This window comes from Aquarana catesbeiana, linkage group LG02 (assembly GCF_042186555.1).
Source record: "Aquarana catesbeiana isolate 2022-GZ linkage group LG02, ASM4218655v1, whole genome shotgun sequence".
In the NCBI taxonomy this organism is placed as follows: domain Eukaryota; kingdom Metazoa; phylum Chordata; class Amphibia; order Anura; family Ranidae; genus Aquarana; species Aquarana catesbeiana.
In genome coordinates, this window is record NC_133325.1 from 757,552,636 (window position 1) to 757,579,286 (window position 26,651).

The 26,651-nt window shown below is 43.9% G+C and overlaps 1 protein-coding gene across 2 annotated transcripts in view; it reads left to right on the forward strand.

Moving 5' to 3' along the window:
• DOP1B (DOP1 leucine zipper like protein B) overlaps positions 1 to 26,651 on the forward strand; it is a 187,853-nt gene that overhangs the window by 111,118 nt on the left and 50,084 nt on the right. For both annotated transcript variants that reach the window (XM_073617190.1, XM_073617191.1), the window contains exons 13-19: positions 7,075 to 7,263; positions 12,507 to 13,167; positions 17,471 to 17,742; positions 19,918 to 20,070; positions 21,599 to 21,699; positions 22,740 to 22,930; positions 24,553 to 26,134. In XM_073617190.1, the coding sequence (XP_073473291.1) occupies positions 7,075 to 7,263; positions 12,507 to 13,167; positions 17,471 to 17,742; positions 19,918 to 20,070; positions 21,599 to 21,699; positions 22,740 to 22,930; positions 24,553 to 26,134 (3,149 nt within the window). The remainder of the gene's footprint in view (positions 1 to 7,074; positions 7,264 to 12,506; positions 13,168 to 17,470; positions 17,743 to 19,917; positions 20,071 to 21,598; positions 21,700 to 22,739; positions 22,931 to 24,552; positions 26,135 to 26,651) is intronic.

Here is a 26,651-nt window from a genome sequence, read left to right on the forward strand (position 1 = left end):
CCACCCTGATGACTTGTGATTTGATGACTGGGGGGGGGAATATTTAAGAAGCAGCATGATCGGTAAAGGGAACCCCAGATCCACATAATGATTGAAGCATAAGCAAGGAAATCCTTGCACTGCAAGTCCTGTCCTCTCCAGTAAGGAGAATAGTGAACAGCACAGTAAAGGCATCGCCAAATCATATCTGGTGAGACTAGCAGTCAGAGGCAACAGTGTGTTATATGATCTCACACTGCAAATGTACAGCTATGAGGTTTAAGGCACAGGAGTTGCACTGTTGTTTTTCAAGACAAAATGTAAATTTTCCAGGATACTGCTTAGGCCAGGGGTGTCCAAACTTTTTTCAAAGAGTGCCAGATTTGATGAATTGAACATGCGTGAGGGCCGACCATTTTGCCTGACATTTTTTAAGCATTAAAATTCGGTCTAAGTTATGGAGCACTAATACACTGCCCAACAAGAATTATCTTGCCTTTGTGGCTGTGTGTGGTGAAGAGATGGGCTTGGGCGTGTTATTTGGATATACCGTATTTATCGGCGTATAACACTCGCTTTAAAAAGGAAGTTTCAGGAAAAATTTTAAATCAAGAACTGTGAAGCAAAATAAGGGTCAGTGCCCATCAATGCAGCCTAATTAGTGCCATGAATGCAGCACCCACATTGACATGAATAAAGACTCACATCTGCCATGAATGCAGCACCCCTGTTGCCATGAATGCAGCACCCCCCCGTTTCCATGAATGCAGCACCCCTATTGACATGAATGCAGCACCCCCCGTTGCCATGAATGCAGCACCCCCCGTTGCCATGAATGCAGACTCACCACAGACTTGCCATCAGTGCAGCGTGATTCATGCCCATCTGCAGCCTTGGAGGAGACCGGGAGGGGCGGGACGAGCGCAAACAGACATACAGGAGAATTTGTTTTCTTGGCGGCCTCTTTAATAGAAAGTCCTACCTCCTTTGATGGACAAAACAGTTGTCCAATGGCAGTGCAGGAGACGGGACTTCCTTTTACAGGGGCTGCCGTGTAAACAGGAAATTCTCCTGTATGTACAGCTCTCGTCCCGCCCCCTCCCCGTCCCCTCCAAGGCAGCCAGCATATATATCTTTTGTGGCCCCTGGCGCTCGGGGATTCGTTGGGGGCCACAAAAGTTATACGATTGGCCCGCGGGCCGGACTTTGGACGTGCCTGGCTTAGGCACAATTAATATTTCTAGTAAATCTTCACTTTTTAAGTTCAGGTCCACTTTAATGTATTGTTCCACCCTAAATATGCTTTTGGTTACTATTATCAGGATCATTATTGTCATTATTTTGCTAACATGGCATAGATTTTCACAGGTGATGCTCTTGTGCTTCTAATGCCGCGTACACACGAGCGGACTTTATGGCAGACTTTGCCCGGCGGACTTTTCGACGGACTTTACGACGGACTTTCTGAATGAACGGACTTGCCTACACACAATCCACCAAAGTCCGTCGAATTCGTACGTGATGATGTACGACTGGACTAAAAGAAGGAAGTTGATAGCCAGTAGCCAATAGCTGCCCTAGCGTGGCTTTTTGTCCGTCGAACTAGCATACAGACGAGCGGACTTTTCGACCGGACTCGATTTGGACGGATTGATTGAAAACATGTTTCAAATCTAAGTCCATCCAACTTTTGAGAAAACAAAGTCCGCTGGAGCCCACACACGATCGAATTGTCCGACGAAATCCCGTCCGCCGGGCAAAGTCTGCCGTAAAGTCCGATTGTGTGTACGCGGCATAATATACTGTGTTTGTTAGGGTAAACCAGTCTTGAGACAAACTTGAAGGCTGTCATTGCTGATCTTTCCTCAAAATGCAGATCCAGAGTAAACATACAGATATGAACTTCTAATCGTTTCTGAAATCTCTATGTCACATAATTGTTCCAGGTTGGTGAGAATAACCTAGCTGGTCAGCGTGGCAGCCAGGCAGAAAGCATTTTCAGAAGTAGATCGGCAATAAAAGTCATTTTATTCCTCTTTAAAAGCTATGGGGCTGATTTACTAAAACTGGAGAGTGCAAAATTTGGTGCAGCTGTGCATGGTAGCCAATCAGCTTCTAGCTTCAGCTTGTCCAGTTAAAGTGGTTGTAAACCCTTTACACCAACTTTTGCCTACAGGTAAGCCTATAATATGGCTTGCCTGTAGCTACCGTGAATTTCTCCACAGTTTAAGAAATATTCACTGTATACGCATGTGCCGACGTTACATAGTAGGTGAGGTTGAAAAAAGACACAAGTCCATCAAGTCCAACCTATGTGTGTGATTATGTGTCAGTATTACATTACATATCCCTGTATATTGCGGTCATTCAGATGATTATCTAATAGTTTCTTGAAGCTATCAATGCTCCCCGCTGAGACCACCGCCTGTGGAAGGGAATTCCACATCCTTGCCGCTCTTACAGTAAAGAACCCTCTACGTAGTTTAAGGTTAAACCTCTTTTCTTCTAATTGTAATGAGTGGCCACGAGTCTTATTAAACTCTCTTCTGCGAAAAAGTTTTATCCCTATTGTGGGGTCACCAGTACAGTATTTGTAAATTGAAATCATATCCCCTCTCAAGCGTCTCTTCTCCAGAGAGAATAAGTTCAGTGCTCGCAACCTTTCCTCATAACTAAGATCCTCCAGACCCTTTATTAGCTTTGTTGCCCTTCTTTGTACTCGCTCCATTTCCAGTACGTCCCTCCTGAGGACTGGTGCCCAGAACTGGACAGCATACTCCAGGTGCGGGCGGACCAGAGTCTTGTAGAGCGGGAGAATTATCGTTTTATCTCTGCAGTTGATCCCCCTTTTAATGCATGCCAATATTCTGTTTGCTTTATTAGCAGCAGCTTGGCATTGCATGCCATTGCTGAGCCTATCATCCACTAGGACCCCCAGGTCCTTTTCCATCCTAGATTCCCCCAGAGGTTCTCCCCCCAGTGTATAGATTGCATTCATATTTTTGCCACCCAAATGCATTATTTTACATTTTTCTACATTGAACCTCATTTGCCATGTAGTCGCCCACCCCATTAATTTGTTCAGGTCTTTTTGCAAGATTTCTACATCCTGCGGAGAAGTTATTGCCCTGCTTAGCTTAGTATCGTCTGCAAATACAGAGATTGAACTGTTTATCCCATCCTCCAGGTCATTTATGAACAAATTAAATAGGATTGGTCCCAGCACAGAACCGTGGGGAACCCCACTACCCACCCCTGACCATTCTGAGTACTCCCCATTTATCACCACCCTCTGAACACGCCCTTGTAGCCAGTTTTCAATCCATGTACTCACCCTATGGTCCATGCCAACGCACCTTATTTTGTACAGTAAACGTTTATGGGGAACTGTGTCAAATGCTTTTGCAAAATCCAGATACACCACGTCTACGGGCCTTCCTTTATCTAGATGGCAACTCACCTCCTCATAGAAGGTTAATAGATTGGTTTGGCAAGAACGATTCTTCATGAATCCATGCTGATTACTGCTAATGATATCATTCTTATTACTAAAATCTTGTACATAGTCCCTTATCATCCCCTCCAAGAGTTTACATACTATTGATGTTAGGCTAACTGGTCTGTAATTCCCAGGGATGTTTTTTGGGCCCTTTTTAAATATTGGTGCTACATTGGCTTTTTTCCAATCAGCTGGTACCATTCCAGTCAATAGACTGTCTGTAAAAATTAGGAACAACGGTCTGGCAATCACCTGACTGAGTTCCCTAAGTACCCTCGGATGCAAGCCATCTGGTCCCGGTGATTTATTAATGTTAAGTTTCTCAAGTCTAATTTTAATTCCGTCCTCTGTTAACCATGTAGGTGCTTCCTGTGTTGTGTCATGAGGATAAACACTGCAGTTTTGGTTACTGAAGCCCCCCGATTCACTCGTGAAGACTGAGGAGAAGAATAAATTCAATACCTTTGCCATCTCCCCATCCTTTGTAACCAGATGTCCTTCCTCATTCTTTATGGGGCCAATATGGTCTGTCCTCCCTTTTTTACTGTTTACATACTTAAAGAATTTCTTGGGATTTTTTTTGCTCTCCTCCGCTATGTGTCTTTCATGTTCTATCTTAGCCAACCTAATTGCACCCTTACATTTCTTATTGCATTCTTTATAAATTCTGAATGCTGTGGATGATCCCTCAACCTTGTATTTTTTGAAGGCCTTCTCCTTTGCTTTTATATGCATTTTTACATTGGAGTTAAGCCATCCAGGATGTTTGTTCGCTCTTTTAAATTTATTACCCAATGGGATACATTGGCTAATGCCCTTATTTAATATGCTCTTAAAGCAAACCCATCTCTCCTCCGTATTCTTTGTTCCTAATATTTTATCCCAATTTATGCCTTTTAGCAAGGTTTGTAGTTTAGGGAAGTTGGCTCTTTTGAAATTCAGTGTCTTTGTGTTCCCTTCATGTCTCCTATTTGTGTGATTTATACTGAAACTAATTGACCTGTGATCGCTGTTACCTAAATTGCCCCGTATTTCCACATCTGTTATCAGGTCTGTATTGTTGGTAATCAGTAGATCTAGTAATGTTTTATTTCTAGTTGGTGCGTCTACCATCTGACCCATAAAATTGTCCTGCAAGACACTAAGGAACTGGCGAGCCTTAAATGAATGCGCGGTTCCCTCCGCCCAGTCTATGTCTGGATAATTAAAATCCCCCATTATGATAACACTTCCCATCCTTGCTGCTAATCCAATTTGTGATAGGAGATCCGTCTCCACTTCCTCCCTCAGGTTAGGGGGCCTATAGCATACTCCCAGTTTTATTTTCCCCTTAGCTTCATCCCTTTGGAGCTCTACCCATAAAGATTCCACCTCCTCCCTAGCCCCCTCAGTGATGTCATCTCTCACATTCACTTGTACATTATTCTTGATATATAGGCATACCCCTCCCCCTTTTTTACTCTCTCTGTCCTTGCGGTATAGGGTATACCCTTGAATGTTTGCCAGCCAATCATGAGAGCTGTTGAACCAGGTCTCTGAAATTCCCACAAAATCCAAATCCTCCTTGTACAACAGTATCTCTAGTTCACCCATCTTGTCCGCCAGGCTCCTGGCATTGGTCATCGGCACATGCGCACTGAAGAGACGGCTCGTACGTGCCGTTTCCTCAGCTAGTGTGGCATTACCGACGGCTCCCGCGCGCATTCGCAGGAGAGACGTCATCGCTGCCCCGGCCAGTCACAGCGCCGGAGCCCGAGATACCCGGAAGTAACTACGGGAGACATGCCGCCAGCCAAAGCGGTGTGCCGGGGCCGCTGCGGTGGCTTCGATCTAAGGTAAAGTATATCACAATGAGCTAGTATGCGATGCATACTAGCTCATTATGCCTTTGTCTTACAGGTTTTTTCTTTCTTGTCCCCATGGGTTTACAACCACTTTAAGCTTTGGCAATAAGGCCTCATGCACACTGGAAGTTTTTACAGCTGCTATTGTTGGCTTCAGATGTTTTTTTCTGCAGCCAGTAAACTCTCCATCATGTTATCCTATGTGTCCATACACACACAGGCTTTTATCAGCCGTCTTTGGCAGGGGTGTTTTCTGGCTTGAAAAACCCCCAGAACTAGTGGGTTTTAAGAGGAGTTTTTCAGCTGTAAAAACATTCTACCTGATAAAGGCTAAAAAATGCGGCTATTCTGCGTTTATCAGCGTTTTTGAGCCTTAAGCTTTTATGGGAGTATTTGCTAAAAAAAAAACGTAAAAAAACACTGATACTCATTTTACAGCTACAGATTTCTACAGCTAATGATACTGGCTTTTTTATAACGTCCAGTGTGCATGAGGCCTAAAACCTGGAAGCTGATTGGTTCCTATGCAGAGCTGCACCAGATTTTGCACTCTAGTAAATCATCTCCTGTGTGTCCACAGCCAGTCCCGGAGTTTCATTGAAATGTCACATTTATTACATTTTCTTTATTAACAATTTCATTATTTAAAGGGGTTGTAAAGTCAGAAGGTTTTTTTATCTTAATGTGTACTATGCATTTAGATGATAAAAAAAAAACTTCTGTGTGCAGCAGCCCCCCCTAATACTTACCCGAGCCCCATCTCTATCCAGCGATGTTGCAGGAGAGTCTCGGCTGCCCGTGACTCTCCCTCCTCATTGGCTGAGACAGCAGCATGGTGCCATTGGCTCACACTGCTGTCAATTAAAGTCAGTGAGCCATTGAGGAGAGGGGGGGGAGGGGCTGAACCGCGTCTCTTTATCTGAATGGACACACAGAGCAGTGGCTCAGCTCGAGTGCCCCCATAGCAAGCTGCTTGCTGTGGGGGCAGAAGGGGAGGGGCCAGGAGCGCCGACGAGGGAACTGGGAGGAGGAGGATCTGGGCTGCTCTATGTAAAACTATTACACAGAGTAGGTAAGTATGACATGTTTGTTATTTTTAAATGAAAAAAAGCTTAGACTTTATCACTTTAAAGTGGTGTTCAACCCACAATTTTTTTTTTTTTTAAAGTCATCAGCTACAAACACTGTAGTGGCTGACATTTAATAAGGACCCTTACCTGTCCAGGGAGCCCGCATTGTCGGCCCACCCGAGGCCGATCTGTCCACCGGACCAGGTGCAGCCGCCGCCGCCATTCTAATTAAGGGAAACAGGCAGTGGAGCCTTGCGGCTTCACTGCCCATTTCCTACTGCTCATGCGCGTTGTGAATGGCCGGCTGTCTTCTGGGACGCACACAAGTCCCAGAAGACATCGGGGGGGCTCGCCAAAGAAGAGGAAATGACGTCCTGCGCCGCGGACCGGCTGGATCGAAAAGTACAGGCTGTACTTCATAAAAAGGTAAGTTAGAAAAAAAAATTTTTTAACTAGCCAAAAACGAGGGGTGGAGAAGGTGGTCTTTCATTTAAGACCACCTCTCAAAAGTGGGTGGAACTCCGCTTTAATCAGACTTAACTTGATGATGTTGACAGTGCAAATGTTCTTTATCATTTTAATCATCATTTTTTATCATTCTAATCCTATTTTTGTTTGCTTCCTTTGTGAAGTGGACAGGTCACAGTGAAAAGCTGACAGCTGTCGTCCTTCTTTGTTTCAGGAACTGTATTCTGAGGTGCAGACGCAGTACCTGCCGCAGATGCTCAGTTACATGGCGCAGTCCCTCTCCGAGAACATGAACAGCCTCAGTCTGCCAGAACTGACACAGGCTCTGAAGACTTGCTTCAAGGTGCTCAGCAAAGTGCAGATGCCCCCTGCTTACCTGGATGAGTCCATGAGTCCGGATGCTGTAAGCTTTTTGTTTTTTCTTTTAACCACCAACATTCAGTTATTATATTACATGATTAATGTATGGATAATCAAAAATTTAGTTTTTAAAAGCCTGTACTGTATATTTTTAGATATTTAAGAGGACAGCTATCCTAGTCCTATTTAGTGATGCCAGCAAAATCCTAAGGGCCCTTATACACTAGTGCCTCGTGGTAACATTCACTATTCACTACTTCATTATTGCAACATGCGGCAACACATGTAAGATGCTCATTTTGCATGGCACCCAATGCAATTCTCTTACGACAGAATAGCATTTCTGAAGTGATGTAATGTGTTGTAATGTATTTGTATTCTCAGACGAAAATTGTACTGATTAAACGAAAATCGAACGATCTGGTATCGTACGAGAAAAAGTTTTGTGTTTGTCCCTTCAGAAAATTTTGGACGACAGCTGTGTACTAACGATCAGATTACCGTAGATCGCTTTGAAAGCGGTATTTTTTGTATAATATTTTGATCGTATGGGGCATAAAAAGGAAGTAAACCATGATGTGTTTTACTTCCTCCTTTTTCCCCTGCAAAGTAAAAGCATAATGGCCTAGTATGCATCACACACTAGCCCATTATATGACACTTTTAGTATGCATCGCACACTAGCCCATTATATGACACTTTTAGTATGCATCGCACACTAGCCCATTATATGACACTTTTAGTATGCATCGCACACTAGCCCATTATATGACACTTTTAGTATGCATCGCACACTAGCCCATTATATGACACTTTTAGTATGCATCGCACACTAGCCCATTATATGACACTTTTAGTATGCATCGCACACTAGCCCATTATATGACACTTTTGGTATGCATCGCACACTAGCCCATTATATGACGCTTTTAGTATGCATCGCACACTAGCCCATTATATGACACTTTTAGTATGCATCGCACACTAGCCCATTATATGACACTTTTGGTATGCATCGCACACTAGCCCATTATATGACGCTTTTAGTATGCATCGCACACTAGCCCATTATATGACACTTTTAGTATGCATCGCACACTAGCCCATTATATGACACTTTTAGTATGCATCGCACACTAGCCCATTATATGACACTTTTAGTATGCATCGCACACTAGCCCATTATATGACACTTTTGGTATGCATCGCACACTAGCCCATTATATGACGCTTTTAGTATGCATCGCACACTAGCCCATTATATGACGCTTTTAGTATGCATCGCACACTAGCCCATTATATGACACTTTTAGTATGCATCGCACACTAGCCCATTATATGACACTTTTAGTATGCATCGCACACTAGCCCATTATATGACACTTTTAGTATGCATCGCACACTAGCCCATTATATGACACTTTTGGTATGCATCGCACACTAGCCCATTATATGACACTTTTAGTATGCATCGCACACTAGCCCATTATATGACACTTTTAGTATGCATCGCACACTAGCCCATTATATGACACTTTTAGTATGCATCGCACACTAGCCCATTATATGACACTTTTAGTATGCATCGCACACTAGCCCATTATATGACACTTTTGGTATGCATCGCACACTAGCCCATTATATGACGCTTTTGGTATGCATCGCACACTAGCCCATTATATGACACTTTTGGTATGCATCGCACACTAGCCCATTATGACACTTTTAGTATGCATCGCACACTAGCCCATTATATGACACTTACCTGCAAACGAAGCCTGTGTTGTCCCCGCTGGTGGCCGCATCCATCTTCACCCCTCTTCCTCCCAGGGCCGCGGACTCCGGTTCTGTGACTGGCCGGAGTCGCGTCAGTCATGGCACTTGCTAGTGAAGAAACGACATGGAGGGCCGTTACTTCACAGCGCATGCGCCGATGATGTTGGCGCAAGCGTATTTACAGTACCTACTGGTAAGTCTTATTTTAAGGCTTACCTGTAGGTACAAGTGGTGTAACAGGGTTTACAACCACTTTAACAGGCCTACTAATGACACATTGACATCCCTACACTTTGTTGTGCATTAGTTAAAGGACACTTTCACTTGCTGCCACCTATAGGATTTTCCTGGAATAGCAGCTGTGGCTTGTTACATATCAGTTGGTGAGAGTAATATAAGGCAGATTAGAGTGTACACAAGGCTTTGTTTCTGAAGGAAAATTTAGGTTTTTTTCCTCCATTCACTATCATTATAAACATACAATGGGATGATGGATCCTCTTTGTAAAGTAGCAATTTCATTTTCATCTTAAAAAAAAATCTTTTTAGCCCCCGTTCACACAGGTGTGACTTGTCATGCGATTTCACAGGTCCAAATTGCATGACAAGTGGCACCCTATTGTCAGCAATGGAACCATTCAAATCGGTGCCACTTTGAATTTGTGATGCTGGTGCCGCACCGTCTAGACATCTGTGCATGAAGTCGCATGGATGTCAGCCACGTTGCACCCGAAGTCGAACTGACCAGTGGCTTTGAAATCGTGCGATTTCAAAGCCGCGTTCGGTGTGAACGGGGGCTTAAAGCAGACTAAAAAAAAAAATTCTTGCAGTGTCGCACTGCAGGGGTTAAATGCTTGTTATGTCTTTTGGGGACCTTATTCCTCGCTCCCTTGCCCACTGGCAGTCTTCTCTCCAATGCTCAGGTCTGTTTACAGAGGAGTGCTGGGAGCATAAAATGCTGTCCTGGTCCTGGCAGGCTGGGCTGTGTAAAGTATATTCCTTCTCATTAAACGGGGTAATGAAAACTAAGATAGGTGGGGATCAAACAATTACCAGTAAAGGCACAGTTACACTTTGAAGAGAACCTGTCAGGGCAGGAAAGGAGAGGATATGGGTGTTGCTGTTTCTGGCTTGCTTTTTAAACATGTAAGTTTTATTAGCTGTCTAGCCAACCTTGGTTTTATTTTCTAGTAACTCACCGACCCGCAACAAACGTAAGAGTACAGAAAAGTACAGTACAGATACTTTTGAGACTTCACTGGCTGCATACTTCCTCCTGCCCATTGGTTTATTAGGCGCTTAAAAACAAGCCGGTGATGGTAGCTCTTGGCAGGTTCACGTTAAAACAGAACTAAAGTTAAAAAAACGAAAAAAATTGCAAACAGGCAGGGTCTTTATTGCAGAAGGGACATGCAATGTCTCTTCTGCAAAAAAACACTTACCTGTCTATTTACAATCCGCTGCAAAATTAGGCTCCGTTCACATCTTGGCGTTCTGGATTGCGGGCGGAATCGACCGCGATTCTGTCCACGATCCGGAATCACTGCGGGACGCCCGTGCGATCCCCGTCACTTCCAATGGCACCCCGATCGTGGTAAAATCAGAAACAGAACCGTGGGACGCCTGTCGCCCAAAAGAAGTTTTTGTACTTCTTTTGGGGCGACAGGCACCCCACGATTGTTTGTGCAATTTTACCGCGATTCGGGGGCAAAATCGCATCGCGATCGGGGTGCCATTGGAAGAGACCGGGATTGCACAGGGCGTCCCACGATTTGCCGCGTTTCCGGATCGCGGGCAGAATCGTGGCGATTCCAGGAACGCCAAGATGCGAACGGAGCCTGAGCGGCAGGAGGTACAGTAAACTGAGCTTGAAGTGTGCCGGGATGATTCCATTCCCGTGCATGCGCAGGAGTGACGTCATCCTGTGTCAGTCAATGAAAACATCCAAAGACTGGAGAGAAGATGCAAACGCTAGTGAGGGGGCGCAAGCTTCGGACCATTGGAGCTAAAGTAAGTATGTGTGCCTTGAGTTCCGCTGTAAAGTCTAACTGAACTGTCCATTTAAATCCGCTAATTACACTCTAGGTGTGTCAAAACAAAATGTGCAAATTATTACAGTTTGTTTCCTTTAGAAAGCAGTCACAGCCTGAGTAGAGAAGTTCATACTCCTTGATGATTGGCGAATTCTAGCTCTGACTCAGTAAGGGATGTGTCGGACCTCTTCAGAGAGACCACTGCTTCCATCAGGAGAACATAGAGTCCTTTTGTGCAGCATGCTGGCAGGGCACAGGCTTTTCTACTCAGGCTGTGGATGCTTTCTAACAAATTGACTTGGCCTGTGTTCACACTTGTGCGATGTAGACACCGCATGTGATTCATACAGGAATTGCATTCCTGTGCACGTTACATGCGATGTCTGTGCGGTGCGATTTCAGCCATACATTCAGTATGGCTGAAATTGCATCGGCACCAAAATGGTGCAGAATCCTTTTTTTTTTACCCCACACCTGAGTCACATTGCATGAATGTTCACACCCATGCAATGCGTTTCGAGATCTGTTTGGGGGTGTCGTTAAGATAACATTGACACCCGCAGCAGGTCGCATGGACGCTGTGCGATTGCAGTGCGATGCGGGAAACATAAGTGTGAACCAGGGCTTAAACTGAAAGCTTAGTTGGGTTTTAAAAGACTTCAGAAAACAGGTAAAGTTGAAATTTAGGCCGTCTATGGGGGTCTTTAGGCTTGAATGCATTCTGATAATTAGGACAATTGCAACTAAAGTGGTATAGCTGGTGAAGCAGCGGAGTCCAGAAAATTAAAATTGGAGACACTCGACTCGATTTGTTTTGGATTATTGGCTTAAAGAAATTTAAGCAAGAGGTGTAGAATGAAAGCCAGGCAGCCAGCATTTTCAGAAGGAGAACTCTGTGATTGCATCCTCTGTGTTTCCCTATTAAAAAAAAAAATACCTTTTTAAGGAAAGATTGTTTTTGAGATTCGTGCCTTTTTTTATTTTGTCTTCTTAGAGCGGAACTTCGGTCATTTTTTTTCTTCTTTCCATCTATTAAATCTTCTGCCCTTGTTGTTTTAACTTTGGATAGTAAAAATAGTTTTTTCTGCCAGTAAATCCCTTATACAGCCCACTTCCTGTTTCTTGTCTGGTAAAAACCCTAGGCTTATGACATCATGCACAGCTCTCTCACTCTGGTGAGAGTTTACCAGGAAGGGAGGGAGTCATAAAAGGGCCAATGAGAGCTGCAGAGCTGGAAGTGTGTGTCTGTGTAAATCCAGGAAGTGAACAGACCGCAGCTTCAGCTGCCCACAGTTAAAATGGATGCAGCCAGACTCAGTGGAGGGAGATTTCTGCAGCATATTTGGCAAGTACAGAATCACAGTATATATAACATAATTGGTTGGAGGGAAGCTTCAGAATGGCAGAGATGTTTTTATTACAAATTATGTGAGCAGACTGCAGTTCCTCTTTAATCCATGCTCCTATATTTTTTCCAGAGTCCATCAAAAGAATCTGTGAAATTGAAACAGAATGGGGATGCGGAGGTGGAGATTGCAGAAGAGGACCCCGTCTACCCTCCTCTGAAATCTGAAGATAGCGGCATTGGCCTTAGTGCCTCCACCCCGGAGCTCGCCGGGTACTTGCGTATGCCCAGAGTGTGCCCAGAAAAGGGAGATGTCTGGAAAAAGGGCGGCAGCATTCAGAAGACACTACACTGCATACAAGATCTCATAGCCACCTTTGCCAGCAAACATCTGTTTGGAATTCAGCTGCAGACTCAAAAAAATGGCACCCAGGTGACCCCAGAGAAGCAGGAAGCTGTGAAGAAAAGGGGAGCGTGGGAGACAAAACAGATGACGGCACCACAATTCAAGCAAATGCTGACCGAATTCTTCACACCGTGGCCTTCCGTGTCTAAACAGAAAGGAGATAAGGTGGAATTTTCCCCGTCTGGCTCTCCTAGCAGGAAAATTAATAAGGGGGCCGCGCAAGAGTGGGACATCGACCGCATCATCCAGAACATGGGGGACATGTCTGAGGACTGCCGAGAGGCCTTCGCTGCTGCCTGCCAGTTCCTGCTGGACTGCGCTACCTTTCCTGTCTACCTGTCTGAGGATGAAACTGAACAGCTGTACTCTGCTCTCTGCCAAGTACCTGGTATGAGGTGTTGGGAATACACATGATGGTCCCAGCTGGGAACCATCAGCACTATAGACAGTGGCCATTTCAGGCAGGATGGTCATAGCTAGGCCCTATTAATGCTAAAGACAGTGACCATTTTAGGAAGAATGGTCATAGCTAGGCCCTATTAAGGCTATAGACAGTGGCCACTTTAAGAAGGATGGTCCTAGCTAGGCCCTATCAACGCTTTAGACAGTGGCCATTTCAGGCAGGATGGTCATAGCTAGGCCCTATTAATGCTAAAGACAGTGACCATTTTAGGAAGAATGGTCATAGCTAGGCCCTAGCAAGGCTATAGACAGTGGCCACTTTAAGAAGGATGGTCATCGCTAGGCCCCATCAACGCTATAGACAGTGGCCATTTCAGGCAGGATGGTCATAGCTAGGCCCTATCAGTGCTATAGACAGTGACCATTTTAGGAAGAATGGTCATAGCTAGGCCCTATTAAGGCTATAGACAGTGGCCACTTTAAGAAGGATGGTCCTAGCTAGGCCCTATCAACGCTTTAGACAGTGGCCATTTCAGGCAGGATGGTCCTAGCTAGGCCCTATCAACGCTATAGACAGTGGCCATTTTAGGAAGGGTGTTCCTAGCTAGGCCCTATCAATGCTAATGATGGGCCATTTTATGCAGGTTGGTCCTAGCTAGGCCCTATCAACGCTATAGACAGTGGCCACTTTAAGAAGGATGGTCATAGCTAGGCCCTATCAACGCTATAGACAGTGACCATTTTAGGAAGGATGGTTATAACTGGCCCTATCAATGCTATAGACAGTGGCCATTTCAGGCAGGATGGTCCTAGCAAGCCCTATCAACGCTATAGACAGTGGCCATTTTAGGAAGGGTGTTCCTAGCTAGGCCCCATCAATGCTAATGACGGGCCATTTTAGGCAGGTTGGTCCTAGCTAGGCCCTATCAATGCCAATGACAGGCCAATTTTTTATAAAATGTTGTAGAATAAAAATCCCAACCACAGAGGAGAAGTAAAATTGCAAGGAGAGTCATAGGTCCACAGAGAAATGTCTAATGTGGCTTTAAAAACATTTTGCAGACCGCCTCTGCCATTTAATGTTTGAAAAACCTCACTAGCCAAATTTTAGATACGTGGTTGGTTGTATGAACACAAATGAATTTTAATTTAAACTTTGGCAAAACAACAGGTTTACTTTAATATCCCCTCCCCAGCAGAAAATTCAGATTTTCTTTTCACTCCCCCACTGCTCCATTCAGCCCTCAGAAGCAAGGAAAGGGAAGCCTTGTATAATCCTGGAGCAGCTCTAATCTAAGATTACGGAGGGCTGAGGGCGCTTTCCTTACCCCCAAGTGACAGCCCTGAGCCCATCACCAAGTACCAATGCAATGATGAGTAGAAGGCGCGAATCACATACTCCTCCATACCATACGTATTTCTGTTTGCTCCTGGTAGCTGAATGGAGTTGTGGGGGAGCATAGAAAACATGAATTCTTCTGGGTATGGGGGCATTAAAGCACACCTGTTACATTGATCGCATTTCCCTCCTCTAGCCACCTCTGGACTAAAACTCAACTGCAGACTAAGCAGACAATGTCTTAACCCAGGAGGCATGTGTATTTTTTTAAATAAGAAATAAAGTTTATTGAATAAACTAAGACAGGTTCCAGAACACATCTATGTCACAATATAAAAATGCCGCAGATCATTCTTCAGTGGGACATACAATGATACAAGTTACCTAGTAATGAAACAGGGAATCACCCCCGCTGTGGTAGTCAGACCAATGAGCAATCTACAGGAAATGCAAACAATCATACATATATTCAGCCCTAACCCATTCAGTCAATGCAAGATCAACTCCACCGGTGCTAGGCCTGGTATAGACAACCATCCATCCCACACTCTGTTGGCATGTGTATTCCTATTTGAATCTTGGCGTATTTGTGTGTATCTTCCAGATTTGTGCAGCAATCCAGCCTATAACATCTACTGTGCTTTCCCTCTGTGCAGGAGCTTTCTGTAATAAGGACTGATAACTGCTGCTCTCCCTCCTTGTGCAGGGTGCCTGGTCTTGTCTCCGCCCCCTCCTGCAGTTTTCTGTAGTGGGTGGAACCTGCTGGGTCCCTCCCACAGCTCAACCTCCTGCACAGGCTATGTACAGCACAGTTATGATGTCACGGCTATCACTGCTACTTTTACCAGGTAATATGTGGTTTTGCAAGGGCCCTTGAGGATTAGAAAAAAAATCTGCTCCTGCAATGAGGTCCCCTGTACTGCAAGAGTTAAATGCTTGTTATGTCTATTGATGCCGGATTAAGGAAAAATCATTACCTTAGTCCTTGCCCCAGCAGGGTATCTCAATCAGTGTGACTGGTCCCCCAGAGTCTCCTCTCTAAGCCACTCATGACCACATTCTTGCTCCCTCCATGTACAATGCAGGGTCAGTGGCTCTGCATTGTACATGATGATGCCAAGGGACTGGCTACAGACCAGAGCAATGGGGAGAAGATGACAGCGCTGGAACCAACCAGTGTGGGATTGGGAAAGTACCGTGTTTCCCCGAAAGTAGGACCTACCCCGAAAATAAGACCTAGCGTTATTTTCCAGGAAGGCTGAAATATGAGCCCTAGGTTTGAAAAATGCCTGTAAAATCCTATAATCCATGCTATTACAGTAGTAAATAATGTACAATGTGTGCGTTTCTATAATATACTTGTGCCAAATACCTTCGGTACAGCGCCACTCGGTGGTCAGCTGACCTCCCGCTGATCTCCTCCTCTTCTCCCAGCTGTCAGCAGAGGATCTCGGCTCCTCCCTCTGCAGTGCTCAGAGCAGGGAAGAGAGCTCCGGCAGATCACGGAAGCATCGAGCAGTGCTATACCGAAAGCATTTGGCCCAAGTATATTACAGAAACACACACATTGTACAATATATACTACTGTAATAGAGTGGATTATAGGATTTTACAAGGTTTTTTTTAATTATTATTATTCAGGATTTATATAGCACCAACAGTTTACGCAGCGCTTTACAATATAAAAGGGAGACAATACAGTTATAATACAATAAAATACAAGAGGATTAGGAGGGCCCTGCTCAGAAGAGCTTACAATCTAATAGGGTGGGGCAGGTGGTACAAAAGGTTGTAACTGTGGGGAATGAGTTGGTGGAAGTGGTAGGAGATTAGTTAGAGATGTGATAGGCTTTCCTGAAGAGATGAGTTTTCAGAGATCGCCTGAAGGTAGCAAGAGTAGGAGATAGCCGGATAGATGGAGGTAGCGAGTTCCAGGTTTTTTTCACTTGGTTCACACTGGGGATTCCTGACAGGCAGGGAGGAAGAGGGGGAGAGAAGACAGGACATTACATGGTAAGTCCTACCCCAAAAATAAGGCCTACTGTGTTTTTGGTTGCCAAAATTAACATAAGACCTGGGCTTATTTTCAGGGAAACACGGTAAAACAATGGCTGTTCCTGTACCTAGTAGACATAACGAGCAGTGTGTGTGGTGGTGTCCAACTGCAAGGTTAGATTTTTTTTTATTTTTTTATTTCCAGGATTGGGTTTAAAATTAAAGTTTTCTTCCCAGAGTTCAGCTTTAAGGATTTTGGCAGTAGACAAACTGCTGGGAAGAGGGGGGGAGAGGGGGGTGCGATGGATGAAAAGAGAAGTCAGAAGACTGTAGATGAGATAATGTAACCCAATCTTTCCTCCTCCTTGTCTGGTAATCTGGTAAATTATATATAGCATATTATATATTTATATATATATATATATTAAATATATCCCACACCCACATAACTGTCCCTGAGCCACCCCCATCAAATCATTCTTTGCAGCTATTACCTTTTGTACCACCACCCCCTCCCTTTAGAATGTAAGCTCTACGAGCGGGGCCCTCCTGTACCTTTTGTATTGAACTGTACTGTAATTGTGTTGTCCCCCTTATACATTGTGAAGCGCTGCGTAAACTGTTGGCGCTATATAAATCTCGTATAATAATAATAATATAACATAATTTATATTATATATAAATACATATCCCATGATGCTTACAGTAACGTATTATAGCATTATTTAGTACTTAATAAGAATAATTACATGACACATAGGTATGAGCTTATACACAAGGACATCATCTTTTCAGGTGTACCTAGGACAGGATGATGTCTGCATAAAAGTCTACAAATAAAAATAAATGCTGGGTGGGAACAGTTCCATGTCAGCAAACACTATTATCGATTCTATATAAATGTACTTTGAAATGGATCCACCAGTTCCACCTAACGATCTCCTGTTTGCTCCAGGTTCAGGTGACGCTGGCTTCCCTCTGTGGTTCAAGTCCCTGATGACCGTGTGCTGCTGTGTGAAGGATTGTTATATACAGAATGTCGCCATTTCCACTCTACTGGAGGTAGTTAACCATTCGCAGTCTCTGTCTCTCGTCATGGATGACAGAATGAAACGCTCCAAGACGTCCGGGTATAATGCAGTCTTCGGGAAGTTACAGATGGTCACCGTTCCACCCATCTCACCAGGAATCCTTAAACTCATAGCTGACAAGACCGATTTCTACCCTGTAAGTTTTCTCACTATTCAAGTGTCAGTTGGTTAAGAAATATTGGACCTGTCATGATCCTATTCTGCAAACAGTCACAGCACTTTGATTATTCATATACAGGTGCATCTAAAAAAATTAGAATATCATCAAAAAGTTTATTTATTTCAGTAATTCAATTCAAAAAGTAAATCTCATATACGGTATTTTCTATAGATGCTCTACACACAGAGTGATATATTTCAAGCATTTCTTTCTTTTTAATTATGGCGATTATGGCTTACAGCTAGTGAAAACCCAAAATTTAGTATTTGCGAAAATTAGAATATTACATAAGACCAATAAAAAAAGTATTTTAATACAGAAATATTGGCTTACTGAAAAGTATGTCCATGTACAGTATAGTATGTACTCAATACTCGGTCGGGGCTCCTTTTGCATGAATTACTGCATCAATTCGGCATGTATAAATCTTGAAAACTTTAGCCAACCAGCAAGTTTATCACCTGTTTGCTAATTCATCTAATCAAAATATGTAAGAATTAGCACATTTTATCTTGGAGCTCGATAATTTCCAAAAAAATGTAGTCCAGTGTTATTTGTTCTTGCAGCAACCTGGAAAGCATTGCACCCAAGATCAGTGAATCAGGGGTGCAATGTCAGATTTCTGCAGACAAGCCCTAAGGGCTTTCTGCCCATACCTCCATACAGGCTGTCAGTTTGAAAACTGCAGGGCTTGTGAATAAGCTACATAAGCGCTTATCAGCGCCCTCGCAGTTCATTCAGAACTATAAGCCATCAGCTGGGGTGGATGGTGGTAGTTGTAGTTTCATTCTTTCATTCATGGGACACTTTGAATGAATGATGCAGCCATGTGGGTGGAGTCTTGCACAACCTCTCGCTCTTTTCTAAAAGTAACAGCGGGTGTGGGGAGAAGAGCCCCTGTCCGCTGTCACAAGGAGGTGGGGATTGGGGGGACGGGCGTCAGGAGCTGGAACATGTTCCATGTTCCACCCTAAATATTGGTGGAACATGGAACATGTTCCAAAAGGTAAACTTATTGAGATTGTGAGGAAGTCCTTTTAAGAATTGCTAAAATAAATCTATTACAGAGAAAGTATAGGTTGACGTTTTGTAGCTACGTCACCACTTCCTGGAGGTATGTGACATCCCAATTCATATTGGTTCAGTATACTCAGTAGTTGCCCCTACAATATCTAGTTAGTTATTTTGTATATTTTATGGGGCAGATGTCTGACCCTCACTTTCACTGTGGCTAAACGTAAAGGCTAATGTTAATACTACAGCATACAAAGACATTTGTGCACTTCCAACCTTGCCGTAACAGTTTGCGGAAGGTTCTTTTCTGTTGCAACATGACTGTGCCCCTGTGTACAAAACCAGCACTGTAAAGACAAGGTTTAATGAATTTGGAAGTGGCCTGCACAGAGCCCTGACCTCAACCCTACTGAACACTTTTGGGATAAGTTGGAACGCTGATTGTGAGCCAGATCTACCCAATCTCTTTTGGCTGAATGAACACAAATTCCCACAGATACTTCAAAATCTTGTGGAAAGCCTTCCCTGAAGGCATTGTGCTGGAGCTTGACCCCCACCATACACGCTTAGGACTTGAGAGAGAGTGGGGTTGACTTACTAAAACTGGAGAGTAAAAAATCTGGTGCAGCTATGCAGCTTCTAACTTCAGGTTTTTCAATTAAGCTTTGACAAGAAAAAAAAAAACTGGAAGCTGATTGATTACTATACAGAGCTAAACTTGATTTTGCACTCTCCAGTTTTAGGAAATCTCCCCCATGTGTGAAGGCAAACAGCTTGTCTGCCCTTACACACCCCCTGTGACTTCTCATTGCTAACACTCAATCTGAAGTGTAAGGCTCAGGGAAAGAAAAAGCTAAGTAAAAGGGCATGTATGAATATTTATAAATAAATCTGCGCACTTTTAATAACTACACTAAAGACTGAATACTGTATTCAGATGTGTCCTCATTCAGGACTCTAACCCTTAGTTTGTAGCTCATGTGTCAAAACCTTTTGGTGTTTGTACTCAGGAATCATTTTATTTTTATGTGCTGCCCTAAATGTGTGCAGAAGAGGGCGAGATGCCATTTTAAACCGTGCATTTTTCACATGCCAGTTGTTTTTTGGTGAGATGATATAACCTTGTTCTCCCGGCAGAGAGTGGCTCATGTCCTATGGAATCAGCTAAACATGGAGACCAGAGAGCATCATATCACCTGTGTGGAGCTTTTCTACCGTCTGCATTGCCTGGCCCCATCTGCTAACATCTGCGAGGAGATCATCTGCCAGACCCTGCTTGACAATGATAAGGTAATGCTCAGGTTTTTCTCTGGGGCCAATACTAGAACTCAGGACAGTGGCTCACTGACACTATGCATCCCTGAACAATGACTCACAAACAAGATCCTAGAGCAAAGATACGCTGACACTTAGGATCCCAGGTCAATTACACACACTGATACTGGGGATCCCATAATAATGACACACTGACGCTGATGATCCCAGAACAAATAACATGAAATCGGGGATCCCAGAACAATGACACACTCACACTGAGGATCCCAGAACAATGACACACTAACATCATGGATCCCAACATTGACGCAGTGACATGGGAGATCACAGAACAATGACAAACTGAGGATCCCAGAACAATGACACACTAACATCATGGATCCCAACATTGACGCAGTGACATGGGAGATCACAGAACAATGACAAACTGAGGATCCCAGAACAATGACACACTGACATCATGGATCCCAACAATGACACACTGACATCATGGATCCCAACATTGACGCAATGACATAGGGGATCACAGAACAATGACACACTGAGACTTGGGATCCATGAACAATGACGCATTGACACTTGAAGAGCCAGAACCTTGACACATGGTTATTGGGATCCCAGAACAATGACACAATGACCCTGAGGATCCCAGGACAATGACACACTGACACCGGGGATCACAGGACAATGCCACACTGAGATCATGGATCCCAGAACAATGACACACAGACATTGGGAATCCCAGAACAATGACACACTGACACTTGGGATCCTGGAACTGATGGCACACTGACACTGAGGATCACAGAACAATGACACACTGACACTTGGGATCCATGAATAAAAGCCAGAACCGTGGGTTATTGCGATCCAAGAACAATGACACAATGACCCTGAGGATCCCAGGACAATGGAACACTAACACCAGAACGATGACACACTGACATTGGGATCCCAGAACAATAGCACACTGAGTCTGAGGATCCCAGAACAATGACACACTAACACTGTAGATCCAGGCCAATGACACATTGAACACTTGAGATTTCAGAACAATGGCACACTGACAGTGGGAACCCCAGAACATTGTCTTACTAACAGTGGACATCCCAGGTCAATAACACACTGACCCTTGAGATCCCAGAACACTGACCCTGTGGCTCCCAGAATAATACCACACTGACACTGGAGATACCAGAACAATGACACACTGACACTTTGGAATTCCAGAAAAATGGCACACTGATAGTGGATATCTTGGAACAATGACAAACTGACAATGGGCATCCCAGAGCAATGGCACAATGCTGGACCTTCCAGAAGAATGGTACAATGACACTTTGGTTCCCAGCAAAATGTCACACTGATGCCTTGGATCCCATAACAATGACCCACTGGCACTTGGGATCCAGGAATAATGGCACACTAAGGCTTAAGATCCATGAATAATGGCACACTGACATGGCCAACATGTGATGTCATTGAGTATTGCTGTGTTAACACTTGAAGATGTATATTCTATTTTTTGCATCTTTCATCTCAGGTGACTAGGTTGGAAGCTTTGTTCCGATTCTCAGTAATCTGGCACCTGACAAGAGAAATACAAGGCAGCCGTGTCACTTCTCACAACCGATCCTTTGACAGGTGACTGAAATACAAATAAGATCAAAACTTTTTTTTAATCTGACACTACAGGCCTATATTTTGCTCTAAGGCCTCATTTAGACGTGTGGTTGGGGTGGAGGGGGAATGCATGGTCAGAATGCGTTTTTGGCACCCACCAACCACCCCCTCCCTTAAGCTGCAATAGGCAGCAGACGAGGGGTTATTAATGAATGAATGAGTGACTTGTATTGCAACCGTGGCAAAGTGTACATGGCATGTAGTGATCAACGGCAGCAAGCCCACCAAGAGCGGCACATTTAGGCAAACAGCATCTTGCAGCATGTTGGCAAGAATGGGGTTAAAACAGGCAGTGAGGAGGCATCAGATTGATTTCTCATCAGTCAGTAGCCTCTGAAGCGCAATCCAAAACTGGATCATGCTTCAGAAAAAAAGAAGATTAGACTCGCGTCTGAATCTATGTCTAGGCCTCTATTTCTCTGTGACTTCCATTTTGTTTTCTTAGCAACAATTTTATGATATAATGAATATAAGGGATGGTGTGTTGTTGTTATTAATACGGGTACCAAAAACTGTAGTAAGCGTGCATGGACAAAAGCTTAGGGTTATTTTTCTTACACGGCTAATTATTTTTTTCATGGTATTTGCAATTGGAAGCTGGTTGATTCACCTGCCATAGTTATAAAACATATTTACTTGCTGACCGTTTTTCCACAGATATGCATTTCCCATTGTTTAATGACAGAAATAAAATATAGTTTACCATTGCTTCCCGTCTTTAAAAAAAAATACTAGGTACCTGGCTGCCTTTGGCTTCAGGACTTTCTGAATTACTGACACTGAACCCACATGCTGCAAGTAAACTCAGGGTGAAATCAGAAATCCTGACTTGGAAATGTGTTTCAGGTCATTGACTCAGACAGCATTGAAGCCAGAGGGGTTACATGACAGCCAGATAAGTAGCATTTTCAGAAGGAAAGGTCGAAAACGGAAACCTACTGTATTGGTTGATGAGGCTGCACCTACCTGTATTAGTTATTGACATCTCTTCTCCTCTGCAGGTCCCTGTTTGTTGTCCTGGACAGCCTGAACTGTACTGATGGAGCTATTGGTGCAGCCGCTCAGGGCTGGCTGGTGCGTGCCCTATCTTTGAATGATGTTGCTCGGATTCTGGAACCCGTGTTATTGCTGCTGCTCCATCCCAAGACACAGAGGACATCTATCCATTGCATTAAGCAGAAGAACTCCTCAGGTATAATATGAAGCTGACAATTTTCTTTAGTTACAATTAAAGTAGAAGTTCAGCTTAAGACTAACTAATGCCGCGTACACACGATCGGATTTTCCAACAACAAATGTTGGATGTGAGCTTGTTGGCGGAAAGTCCGACCGTGTGTGCGCTCCATCAAACATTTGTTGTCGGACTTTCCGTCAACAAATGTTGGCTAGCAGGTTCTCACATTTTCCGCCAACAAATGTTTTTTCCGATTGTGTGTACAGAAAAAAGTCCACGCATGCTCGGAATCCAGTACGAGCCGGAAGCGCTCGGTCTTGTAAAATTAGCGTTCGGAATGGAGAGATCACATACATCTTGTACGTCACAACGTTCGTAATTGTTAGCCAACATTTGTGTGACCGTGTGTATGCAAGACAAGTTGGAGCCAACAACATTCAAACAAAAATCCACAGTTTTGTTGTCGGAAAGTCCGATCGTGTGTACGGGACATTACTCTAAATCTACTCACAGCAACAGTCTAAGACTAACCGATCTACAGTAGCCCTGTAAAGAAGAAATCTCTATACATACCTTTTCTCAAGCCGCTCCTGTCCGGTCCCCCGCTGAGCTGTCAGCGAAGGCTTCTCTGTGTGGGAAAGTGCAGAAGAGGCAGCCGACAACGGAAGCCCCATAGTACCTCTATGGGTAACATCACTTCCCAGGCATTTCCCAGCCGTTGCCAGTTATCGATCATCAGGAATAAAAGAGTTCTCCATGTCCTCATAAGCTACATTAGGGCTACCTGTCACTATCTTGCCCTCACTCGACTTCCTGCCTAGCCATCAGCTGCGTCGGATTGGTTCCGGGCTTACAGATGGCTCCGGTAAGCTCGGAAATTACCGGGAACCTATAAAGTTATCTTGTGGCGAATCTGCCACTGGGACCACTTTTATCAGAAAGCTGGCCGCCTAATAAAAAAAGATACCGGGGTTATGGCAGCTTGCTGCTGCCATAACCCCGGCATTTAACATCAAATTAATGACGTATATTTACAGTTAGGTGGTCGGCAAGTGGTTAAAGAACTATCATTTCAATTTGTTTACATTGTTGTGCCCCCAATGAGACAAGGGACATGTAGTCCTATCTACCTCTAGGTCTAGTTATGAAGGCTGACCTGCCCCGCCCCCCTCTCCTCCCTGCAGGGCAAATCCAACAGCCGCTTGGAAGGAGATGGATCCTTTGTATTTGCAGCTTGCCTCAGCTCAGAGCATTTTCCAGAGACAAGCTGCAGCAAGATGAATGCGGAGAGACGCGAGCCCCCTCCACAGCCCAGCGCTCCACTGAGCACTGGGATTGACATTCACCAGCTTTCTGCTCAGGGAGCTCCAAGAACTGAGCGATCGTCTGTGTTTGATCACTCAGTTCTCAGCCTTAGAGCCAGCGCGGGGACAGATGCAGCATCAGACTGATGCTGCATTCACCTAGGTAAGTATGAATCTACAATAAAAAAAAAATCCCATACTTCTCTTTAAAAGAGGCAGCAAGAGAGGTGTGGGAAGCACAAATCCATATAATGAATTTTCCCTGAGCAATCTTGCTATATAAATGAGGTACACGTATCAAACAATACCTTTATTTATCTTTTTCTTTACTTGTAGAAGAAATCAGCTACTGGTGCAGAAGGAAAAGATCTTCATTAAAAGACACTGCAGGAATTTATGAGTTTCCAGAGAGCAATTCTGAAGAAAACTTTCCCCAGTTTACCACAGTTGACAGAGAGGCCATTTGGGCTGAGGTTGAGAAGGATCCTGAAAGGATGAAGAATGAATGGGCCTCAAATAACACTGAGCCTCTATTCTGTAGGCACAATGACCAGGAAGACAGTGAACACACAGAATCCGCAGACACCAGCATTGGGCAAAGCGTCAGTGAAAACTCTTCTTTATTTACACCTAGTTCTGCAGACATCAGTAATGACCAAGCATGCAGTGACAACATAGATGGTCACACTTCTTCTAGGCCTCCTTGGCAGCCCAACATGTCCTCTGTGGATGCATCTAGGCCTAATGCATTGTTAAACTTGGTACGTACTGAGTCTGATGTGACACAAACCTCAGAATCTCTCTCTAGTGACGATGAAGCAGAAGTGGAACTTCAGCTCATCAAAAGCACCAAACTTTTAAAACAGCAAAAAGAGAAAGAGGAGATGATTGAGGCCTTGTTCAAACACATCCTCCTCTACCTACAACCCTATGACTCTAAGAGAGTATTGTATGCCTTCTCTGTTCTGGAAGCTGTTCTCAAAACAAATCCAAAGGAGTTTATTGAAGCTGTAGCTAGTACCAGCATGGACACTAGCTCCACCGCACACCTTAACTTAATTTACAACCTTCTTGCACGCCACCAAGAGGCCCTAGTTGGCCAAAGCTTTTATGGCAAGCTTCAGACCCAGTCTCCATCAATGTGCCCTCATTCTTTGCTGATTGAACTGTTGACGTACCTTTGCTTGAGTTTCCTACGTTCCTATTACCCCTGTTACCTCAAAGTCAGTCATAAGGATGTCCTCGGCAATCGGGATGTCCAAGTGAAGAGTGTGGAAGTCCTTATTAGGGTGATGTCACAGTTGGCCGCTGTGGCCAAGAACTCAGAGGGTAAAAACGTTGACTTCATCCATAGCCTGCTTGAGAGATGCAAAGTCCAAGAGTTTGTTCTTCTGTCTTTGTCTGCTTCCATGTACACAAGTCAGAAGAAATATGAATTAGTGTCCCTTGGGGGAAACAAAGACCTAGGAGAAGAAGGATTGTTTGAAGAGAGTGTTATAAATTTTGGTCAGGACCAGATTTGGAGTGAACATCCTCTTCAAATTGAGCTGCTGAAACTGCTCCAGGTTCTGATTGTTCTTGAACATCATCTACGTCAACTTCAAGAGGACCAAGACACACCGGTGGACCTCTCTAAGGAATGGCATCGGGGGGTGAATTTCCAGCAGTCTATAAATGCTATGCAGTATGTACAGTCACATGCAATCACGTCGCAGGGCTTGTTTGTCTCTGCTGTTGTGAGGGCACTGCGTCCGGAGTATGGCTATGGAATGCACCCTCCCTGGGTGGCCCTGGTCACGTCCTCACTGCCTTATTTTGGAAAATCTCTGGGCTTAACTGTAGCTCCATTTGTTGCACAAATATGTAAGAACTTAGATGAACTTGTGAAGCAGTATGAAAACGAGTCAGTAAAAATAAGGTAAGTTTAGGTGTGCTTAACTCTTTACTCCATTTATTTCTTTGGCATCTTAATAGATTTATTGTTTTAGACACATATAATTAAATAGAAAGTAAAGCTAAAATCTTAAATACACAGTTCAAACATTTTTAGAAAATATTATACATGCCAAAAGATTTGTTATGAGCATTCATTTGTGATCCACTCTGTCCGGGTGTGTAAACGGGTGCATAGCAGGTGACGCAACCACTTTTCCGAACCTTGGATTTCCCTTCCTTCTGGGTGCTTATTGAGCAGTATTGATAATATGTAAATTATACACAGAGAGTATGGAATATGCATTCATAAAGGGTATCACATGGGAAGTAGATAAACACATTGGAAGTATATAGATATAGACTTGCCCAAACCCCCCTACATTATATAACATGGTATAGGATATTATAAATTATTATTGTTATTATTATTTTTATTTTGTTTGTTTAGGGGAGAGGAGAGGAGAGGTAAGGGGAAGGATAAGGGAAGGGAGGGAAGGGGA